Source organism: Lolium rigidum, chromosome 7 (assembly GCF_022539505.1).
Source record: "Lolium rigidum isolate FL_2022 chromosome 7, APGP_CSIRO_Lrig_0.1, whole genome shotgun sequence".
Classification (NCBI taxonomy): domain Eukaryota; kingdom Viridiplantae; phylum Streptophyta; class Magnoliopsida; order Poales; family Poaceae; genus Lolium; species Lolium rigidum.
In genome coordinates this window covers 341,035,834-341,045,288 of record NC_061514.1, presented here as the reverse complement: position 1 = coordinate 341,045,288, position 9,455 = coordinate 341,035,834, and the positions used below count along the sequence as shown (strand labels likewise).

The window sequence follows — 9,455 nt, the reverse complement described above, 5'->3', positions numbered from 1 at the left end:
CGTGGTCGATTACATGCATGGTAGACCTAAGGCGGAAAGAATTGTTTATTATTAAATGGCTAGTACCAGAAAGGCCCAACAATCCGTGAACTGTCCCTAGTCGAATCCATCTGCCCCTCGAAAAAAAACGACTTCAGTCAATCAAAGCACATAACCAGCTTCTTGCGGATTGTCGTGAGCACAGTCGTTCGCAATCATCACGATCGATCCAACGGCCCGGAGCAGAGAACAACTTGCGCGCTGATAGAAGAACCCGATCGAACGGTTCTTATTCATCATTAGTGTTAGATCGGACGGTCATAATTCGTCACTAGGCTTAGGAGATGTGGTGTGGGGTTTTGTCAGGGTTTTGAGCCGATCAATGGGGTTTCAAGGGTTTGACCAACTTTCAAATGAGCACAACTAATTTTAAAAAAAAAATCAGAAAATATAAAACTTGTGCGCGTCGTCTTCTTATGTGACATTGAAACGAGGAAAAATAATAAACATGTACTAAGGACATTATTATAAAAATGTCTCCACATAGGTGAGCTACGATGTACGAGTTTTAATGGATTTCAATGGAAAGGAGCTACGATCTAGGGATTTGAAAGCAAAAAAAAAAATCGAAAAAAAATCACCCAAGCTTCATTTTGGAGTGACTAAGAAGGATCTGAATTATTTTTTAAATTTTCATTTTTTACATGTTTTTCGAATAAAGCATGTTTTCTCGAAAATTAATAATAACTAGATGATACCCCGCGTGTTGTTGCGGCATATTTGTTTAAAATATTTTGAGTACAATAATGATGACAAGTGCATAATTCTCACAATCTTGCTTTTGCAAACAATATTAGTGTTTGTGTTATCAACTATGCTAGTAAAAGTTGGTAGATAGAAAATGAATCATCACTGAAAATATGCGAATCAGAGACAAACATCAATTCATTCGTCTGAAGAAATTTAAATTGTAAATATATAATTTTATTGAGTTAAATTTGACAAAGAACATATGGAGGTGGATTTACAAAATGCAATTGCCACATTGTTGGTATGATATAATTCCTACCAAAATTAAGTCACAAATCTGGTGTACAGTACTGCTAAGTTGAGCCCTAGAGAGTGAAGACATCTTGATACTCAACACTAGTATACCCTACACTATATGCATATCTTTACATCTCCAGGCTCTTTAGGATTATGGGAAGCCCAAACTTTGGCCGCAGCGTGATCACGTCCATGGGGGCATGGACGTACTTAGGTGACAGGGAGAAGGAGAACCTCTGAAGAATCACGGCAATCACGGCCTTGGCTTCGATCATCGCGAAGTTCTGCCCGATACACGACCTCGGCCCACTGGAGAAAGACAGCAATGCGTTGGGGTGCTTCGCAGCCATGGTGACACCTTTCTCGAACCTCATAGGCTTGAATTCATTGGCGTCCTCACCCCAGACCTCTTTGTCCCGATGTATCGTCGCGATGGGGATCGTCAGGACCGTGCCTTGGGGCACTCTGATGCCTCCGACCTCGAGATCCGAACCAGCCTTCCTATGAATGACCGATACAGGGGCATATAGCCTGAGAGTCTCCAACAGGAACATGTTGACGAGCTTAAGTTTGTTGAGCATGTCGCCGTTGGGAACCTCATTGCCGCACTCCGTCAGCACCTCCTCCCTGAGCTTCTCCTGCCACTCCGGGTGCGTGCTCAGCAGGAACATGGTCCAGCTGAGCAGGTGCGAGCTGGTGTCATGACCGGCGAAGAAGAAGGTCTTGCATTCGTCGATGATCTCGTCCATGCTCAGAATCGGATTCTCCCCGTGCTCCGGCGCGCAGGCCTCCAGCATGAGCCCGAGCAGGTCGTGTCCGTAGCCCATGGTTTCTTTGGCGGCGAGCCGGCTCTTGATGATGTTCATGATCATTGTCCTCACCTCCTTATCGAGCTTGGATATCTTCAGGTTCTTTTTGGTTGGAAGGTACCTGATGAATAATTTGATTAACACGGGCTGGTTAATTTTATGCTGCGTGAAACTGCTTATGTATTTTGTGTCCATTTGAACTGAGTGAGTGAGTGACTAATTCTCCCAAAACTTCATGGAAAGGTAATGAGATTTACCTAAATCCTGGAATTTGGACGTTGAACACGGTGGAGAAGACAAGAAACTGAAGCTCCCTCTGCGCGAGGAAGACCTTCTTCCCCTCCGTGTAGCTGCTCCCGAACGCCGTGTGTGAGATCACATCCGCGGTGAGCTCCTCAAACTGGCTGCTGAGCTCGATCTCCACGTCGCCGCCTTTCTCCAGCTTCGCCTTCCACTCCGACATCATTGACCCGGCGCAATCGGACATGGTCACCGTCATCATCTGCGGGAGGCAATTGTCAACACACAATCCATCAGCGACAGTGACACTCCTAATTGTTTACTTAAGACACCCTCAATTTTTTTTTGTTTACTTATGAAATGCAAAACAAGCACGTACTCAATTGTGAATGCAAAAACATCAGCGAAAGAGACACATACGCCTAATTGTATACGTACTACTAAATTAAACTAGCAAGGTGGCCCTCCCAAATGCGAGGGCAACACCTTTATTTATTTTGGAGTGTTTGGGAAACAATCTCATCATTTCATGAATGTTCATATTATGAGAAACATAATAATAATGTTCTATAACCTTGGCGGATACTACCGTACATAAAATATGTGTGGTGGTCATATTTTTTCCTTGCACAATCTTGCACATCATCTCCTCATTGTTATGCTAGACCTCATCGTCATTTGGTCCGGTATATATAGATTCATATATGTATATCATATACTAACGACTGAAATTTTGAATGCTAATATTACGAATTGATCTAACATCACAAACTAATATAGGCTCAACTGTAAGATAACACATGTTTTTGGCGATCTGTTTGGCAATCAAATTGGTCCATGAGCTGTACGAACTCCGTTAGGAAGCTAGTAGTTAACTATTGTGGCACTATGGGATACCATGTAATTTATCTCGAATGTAGCTGCCAGACAGTATGGTTATCTATGAAAAAACTATATTTCTATTTCTCGGTTAATTGAGGTTGTTTAAGACATGGTCTTCCCAAGTTTAGCCGTCCATCTCAGCTAGATTATTAATTGTAGCATCTACCTTTTTATTTTTCGACAAAGCAAGATTTAGTGCTTTCCGCCCACATGTTTTTGTGGTTTGTTACATGAGATTTTCTTAGTGCTTACTCAAGCAAGATTACAATCTATTTGACTCAAACTACATTCATAGGATGAAGAATCTAATAGTATATATAGTTTCCACCTTAGAAACCCAAATAATACCCTTCTGTAAGTTGTCAAAAATAAAATAAAATCCTACTCTTTTTAATACAGTGATGATGGTAGTAGTAAATGGTAGTATTCCATTTATCACAAAATATCTTGCTCAACTTTATCTAAATAAAGGACTATATGTAGAAATATGTGTTCTCAAATTGTGTAATCCCTCCGTTCACTAACGTAAAATCTTTTAGCTTTTTCGTCAATGCTTGTATATAGATGCATTTTATTATGTTGGTTCACTCATTTTGATCTGTATCTAATTCACTTTAAGACATCTATAGGGTTTTTTTTATATTAGTGAACGAATGCAGTACTAAAGTTAATTATAGCTAAAATATTTAATTTTTGTTATATTTTACTCTCATTCATGTGGATATATAGCAATTTATACTTTTAGTTCACAAATTATTTCTTGGGAACCTGTACCATCTAGTCTCACCGGAACCACCGTCCACGTAAGATGCCAACCGGAGTACCACGTTATATAGCTGGTATTTTTTTTTCTTGGAAAACTACACGTTGCCTCAGTAACAGTTAGAGTACATGATTGCTTCAATTAGTAGATGCAGTTATTGGAACGGAAGTCTGGTTAGACGTTGGTTGTTTAATTATAGGAGTTCGGATGGTACACGTGATATCTTCCAGCGAGGGTAGCTAGCATAAATCGTTATATTTTTTGTGGAGACGTGATCGTTAAACCATATTCGGTCCCAAACGTGTTACGTAACACATAATAATAATAATTCATTAAATCCTAGTCGTATTTTAGATCTAACCATCAAAATAATTAGAATGATGTGGATTAACGTAGCGTCTCTATTATAACCTCTCATTTTGCTTTTAGTATATAATAGATAGATAGATAGATAGATAGATAGATAGATAGATAGATAGATAGATAGATAGATAGATAGATAGATAGATAAAGGAAACTGCTGGGCGTCCCCCGGGGGATCTGATTCCCCAGCCCCCGGGTTCTCAGCCGTCGGATCAACCATTTTGACGGTTAGATTTGCATGTAGCAAAAAAACATCTCCGGCAGCAAAAAATCACCCCCGGCAGCAAATGACTGAAGCAAAAAACGGTTCGTTTGGAAAAGAAAATAAAAAAGCTGGGCTCGCCGGAGACCTCGCCGGAGACCACGTAGCAAACATATTAGGCAGATGTAGCAAAACCGCAAATAAATTGTAGCAAATATTTTTATTCATATGCTGCATATACTCTAAGACATCAACGGAGACATCGCCTGCAGCCGGCAGCAATACCGTCCGAGGTTGCAGCAACTCCGTCCATTGGAGACATCGCCGGAGACAACATAGCAAAAATAATTTACTATTGAAACAAAAATCACACAATGTTTGTAGCATAAATTATATGATATTATAGCAAAAATGATCTCATCAGAGACATCGCCGAGAACTCGCCGGAGACATCGTAGCAAATTTTCAGTACCAAATTAGCAAAACAGCAGAACAATTGTAGCCGTAAAATTAGCAAATCACCACCAGCGAAAACAAAAAATTCCAAAAGAAAACAATCCCATTGGTAGCAAACACACATCACTGTCGAAAAGCAGCTTCTATCACCGTTTGTAGCATCGGTGACCACCGACGGAAGCAAGCTCCAGTGAAAATTGTCGGGGGCGGTGGCCGAAGTTGCAACTAGGACCGGCTACGCCGAGGGATGCCGCCGCTCCATGGCCCTGCTAGTTCCCTGCAAGGTCTAGCACCAGCAACCTCCGCTCCAAAACTCCCTGATCCGGGCACTCCCTGCCATGGCCTCCAACGACGGCATGGTTGCGCGGGGGCAGCGCCGCCGAGCTCCGTTTGGACAAGACTCTGCACCAGGCGGCACGTGGCTATAGCGGCGGCGCGCGGGGAAAGAGGCCAGCGGGCCACGGGAAACAAGGCTGGAAGCCATGGCGTTGGCGGCGGCACGCCATCACCATCGGAGGAGGCCATCGTGGAGCTCGACGCACTGGTGGGAGAGGAGCGTGGCGGAGCTTGCGCGGGGCAGAAGACGGCACGGCGGAGCCGTCTAGTGGCGTGTAGAAGGAGGGGGGCGCGGCCGGCTTAGGTGCCTGGAGTCGGCGGCGCGGGCGGCGGAGCAGTTCTGGTGCGGGAGGATAAGGAAGAAGGTGTTGTTTTGGTGGGCCTCCACAGGGACGCGTGGCGCGCCAGGGAGCCGGGGGCTGGAAAGCGACGGATCCCCCGGGTGATCTGAATCATTTTCCATAGATAAATGTAGGCCGGAGTAGAAAACAATTGAACAGGTCAACGTACGAGTGGTGTTAGATCTGCACAAATTAAAGTCTCGTACCTTGAGCTTGTCCATGTTGAATGCGGGGTAGACGACCTTGCGGTGGCGCTTCCAGTCGTCGCCGTCGGTGAGCACGAGGCCGTTGCCGAGTAGGCGTGCGATGTGCGGGTTGCCGATGTTCTTGGGGTAGAGCCCGTTGCGGTCGAAGAGCACCTGCTTCACCATGTTCACGTCGGCGATGCACAGCGTTGGCCTCGCGCCGAACCAGTACAGGAACGTGCGTCCTGCAGATCCAGCGAGGAACACATAATAAACGTAAGAACAGGAGCATGATAGATTGTCAATGCTTCTCGCATGTTGAGTAAATTCGTACCGTGGATGGGGATCCATTTGCGCAAGTGCGGCTGCACCAAGGGCACGAAGTCGTGGGAGTAGACGTCCAGGGCGGCGCCGGCGGTGTAGGCGCGGAGCTGCTTGATCTCGGCGAGGTTGCCGGCCAAGAACCTGTAGCCCGGCCCGCCGACGCCCTGCGCGCGGAGCTGCCTGGTAATGGCGTGAGGACGCCAAACGAGGTACACCAGCGCGTTGAACGCCCACGACGCCAGCACCGCCGCCACGGCCGCGGCCACCATCCAGACGAGACCTATGGTCATGGTGGTCGCCGATCAAGGTCGGCTAGCTCTCGGAGACTCTTGGGGTATGGTGGCGGAGCAAATATCAGCGACCTGACATGTGTAGCTGTGCTAGCTTTCGGTAGGAATGGCTGGTTTGGGTTCTGCTTGTCAGTCGAGCTGAGATTGGAAATGTGATGGATTCTGGGGAAAGTCATTTCTAGCGGTTCCGGTTCTTACCGGAGTTCCACGAGCCAATCATATGGTGCGAGCTGAACCCATGTGGTTTCTGCGTATAAATTTATTATGTGATTTTTTGCTGCTTACGTAGGTCCCACCCATGTGGCTCTCTCTTCCTTTATTACGCCTACTCCACCACAGCTAGTTAATAATCCCATATTACAGTGAAATCTACCAGAAGTCGTTTGGTATCCATCGTTTGGACCTGGAATCCTGAAATTTATATTGAAATTTTATAGGCGAGCTGTTTGGTTGCCACAGAATTGGATCGTCATTTCATTTAGAAAATCCAGCAAAATGACGCCATGGGTAAACACGATTCCAAGTTGAGACATGTAATTCGCGTTTCTCTATGGAAGCCATTTACAAATTCAATATTGAGTTCTGTTGTCATTTGCAATTCCTGTGGCAACCAAACTGGAAGTTCAGAGATGGTAAACCTAGTGGGCGGGGGGGGGGGGTGAATAGGTTTCTACAGATTTTAATTCTTTCTTTGCAATGTTAGGCTTTGTGGAATATAAAGGTGAGCCTAATGCAAACTAGGTGAAACAACCTATATGAGAATACAACTAACTCGAGCACGAAGGCTCTCACAGGCAGTTAAATCACAAGTAAGGAGTTTGGTTAAAGATAACCGATAGCACGCGGAGAAGAGGATGTATTCCCGTGTTCCCTTCCTTTGCAAGAAGGTACGTCACGTTTGGAGGGGTGGAGGTCCCACGAAGGATTCCCCACGCCACGAAGGCTCACCCTATTCTCCGGAGCCTATCCCACGAAGGAATAGCTCACTCACTTGTGGTAGACTTTGAGGTAGCCTCCAAACCTTCACAATCTTGTCCGGAGCAAATCCACAGCCCGGATGCTTCCGGACCACTCTTGCCCACCTAGGGTTTTCAAAAACCCTAGAGAGCAAGCTTGTTGATAAATACAAGGGGGAATGAGATTTGGCTTGGTAGAACAGTAGATCGGGTCCTCCTCTATCGTTTCCCCGGAGGGATTTGAGTTTGGGCGAAGTAGGAGGGAGATCTGAGGCTTTTGGTGTTTCTAGCAATGGAGTATGAGAGAGAGAGAGCTCAAGAACAGCTTGTAGTGTAGTGCCTAACTCTTCAGAGGTAGGAGAAGGGCTATTTATAGTGTCACTTGAAATATGGCCGTTGGTCACTTGACACAGCAGCTTTCTCCCGAGAATCCCGGTCAACCGGACCATAGACCGGAGTGTCCGGTGCAGGGGCCGGTCGGACCGGACCCGCCGGTCCAAACCGGGCGGCAGGCTGGACCACGACCGGACCCTCGAAATGTGGCGCAGTACTTGATGTCTACGCACGCTTCTATTCCTGTAGACAGTGTTGGGCCTCCAAGAGCAGAGGTTTGTAGAACAGCAGCAAGTTTCCCTTAAGTGAATCACCCAAGGTTTATCGAACTCAGGGAGGAAGAGGTCAAAGATATCCCTCTCAAGCAACCCCGCAATCACGATACAAGAAGTCTCTTTTGTCCCCAACACACCTAATACACTTGTCGATGTATAGGTGCACTAGTTCGGCAAAGAGATAGTGAAATACAAGTGGTATGAATGAATATGAGCAAGTAGTAACGGCGCTGTAAAATAGCTTATCTGGCGTGCAATTGATGGTAGTAATATTGCAGGAAGTAAAGATGCAAGAAAACATTAAATAAGCGATGATTGCGGTATTTGGAAACAAGGCCTAGGGATCATACTTTCACTAGTGGACACTCTCAACATTGATCACATAATAAAACCACTCTACACTCTCTTGTTGGATGATGAACACCATTAATTGTGTAGGGCTACAAGAGCACCTCAATGCCGGAGTTAACAAGCTCCACAACATTCGATGTTCATATTTAAATAACCTTAGAGTGCAAGATAGACCAACGCAATTATACCGAGTACTAACATAGCATGCACACTCGTCAACATCAGCTATGAAAGGGGGAATAGATCACATCAATACTATCATAGTAATAGTTAACTTCATAATCTACAAGAGATCACAATCATAACCTACACCAAGTACTTCATGATGCACACACTGTCAACATTACATCATGGAGGAGGAATAGACTACTTTAATAACATCACCAGAGTAACACATAGATGATATTCAACTAGATCACAAAGAGAGAGATGAACCACATAGCTACGGTAGAGCCCTCAGCCCCGGGGGAGAACTACTCCCTCCTCATCATAGGAGACAGCGATGGCGATGAAGATGGCGGTGATGTCGATGGAGATGACTCCGGGGGCAATTCCCCGTCCCGGCAGGGTGCCGGAACAGAGACTCCTGTCCCCCGGATCTTGGCTTCGCGATGGCGGCGGCTCTGGAAGGTTTCTCGTACCGTGGCTTTTCCGTATCGAAGATTTAGGTCAGGGGGCTTCTTATAGGCGAAGAGGCCGAGTCGGAAGGGTTACGGAGCCGCCACACAACAGGGGGGCGCGCCCCCCCTTGGGCCGCGCCGGCCACCTGTGTGGTGGGCCTGTGGCTCTCCTCTGGTCCCTCTCGGGTGTTCTGGAAGCTTCGTGGAATTATAAGATGCTGGGCGTTGATTTCGTCCAATTCCGAGAATATTTCCTTACTAGGATTTCTGAAACCAAAAACAGCAGAAAACAGGAACTGGCACTTCGGCATCTCGTCAATAGGTTAGTTCCGGAAAATGCATAAAATCATCATAAAGTGTGAACAAAACATGTAGGTATTGTCATAAAACAAGCATGGAACATCAGAAATTATAGATACGTTTGGGACGTATCAGTACTCCCTCCGGTTGTAGTCAGCGCAGAGCTCGGTTGGCGCCGGGGCACCCGGTCGAGAGCCCGGTCAGACCGGGCCTGGGACCGGACCCGCCGGTCCAAACCGGGCGGCAGACCGGACCCCGACCGGGGTCACTTTGTGTCTTCCAGTAGGTCGCCCGGTTGGCATCAGCGCAGGAGCCGGTCGGCGCCGGAGCGCCCGGCCGTGCGCCCGGTCGACCGGGCGGCAGGCCGGAGTCAGCCGGCGCACGGTCCGGTCCAACCGGGCCT

General features: G+C 46.6%; 1 protein-coding gene across 1 annotated transcript; it reads right to left on the bottom strand.

Moving 5' to 3' along the window:
- Positions 1–1,005: 1,005 nt before the first annotated feature.
- On the bottom strand, positions 1,006–6,217 carry LOC124677898 (cytochrome P450 709B2-like). Its single transcript, XM_047213841.1, has 4 exons — positions 5,938–6,217; positions 5,625–5,848; positions 2,093–2,337; positions 1,006–1,956 (listed from the first exon to the last, which is right to left on the bottom strand). The coding sequence occupies exons 1-4, from the start codon at positions 6,215–6,217 to the stop codon at positions 1,155–1,157; spliced, it is 1,551 nt and encodes a 516-aa protein (XP_047069797.1). The 3' UTR covers positions 1,006–1,154.
- Between the last annotated feature and the right edge of the window lie 3,238 nt (positions 6,218–9,455).

Bases quoted from the DNA above. Each gene is read 5' to 3' on its own strand.
- LOC124677898 (XM_047213841.1), bottom strand. From the start codon at position 6,217: ATGACCATAGGTCTCGTCTGGATGGTGGCCGCGGCCGTGGCGGCGGTG. The intron at 5,849-5,937 runs GTACGAATTTAC...CTGGATCTGCAG, and splicing joins CAAATGGATCCCCATCCACG to GACGCACGTTCCTGTACTGG. The intron at 2,338-5,624 runs GTACGAGACTTT...TGCCTCCCGCAG, and splicing joins TCAACATGGACAAGCTCAAG to ATGATGACGGTGACCATGTC.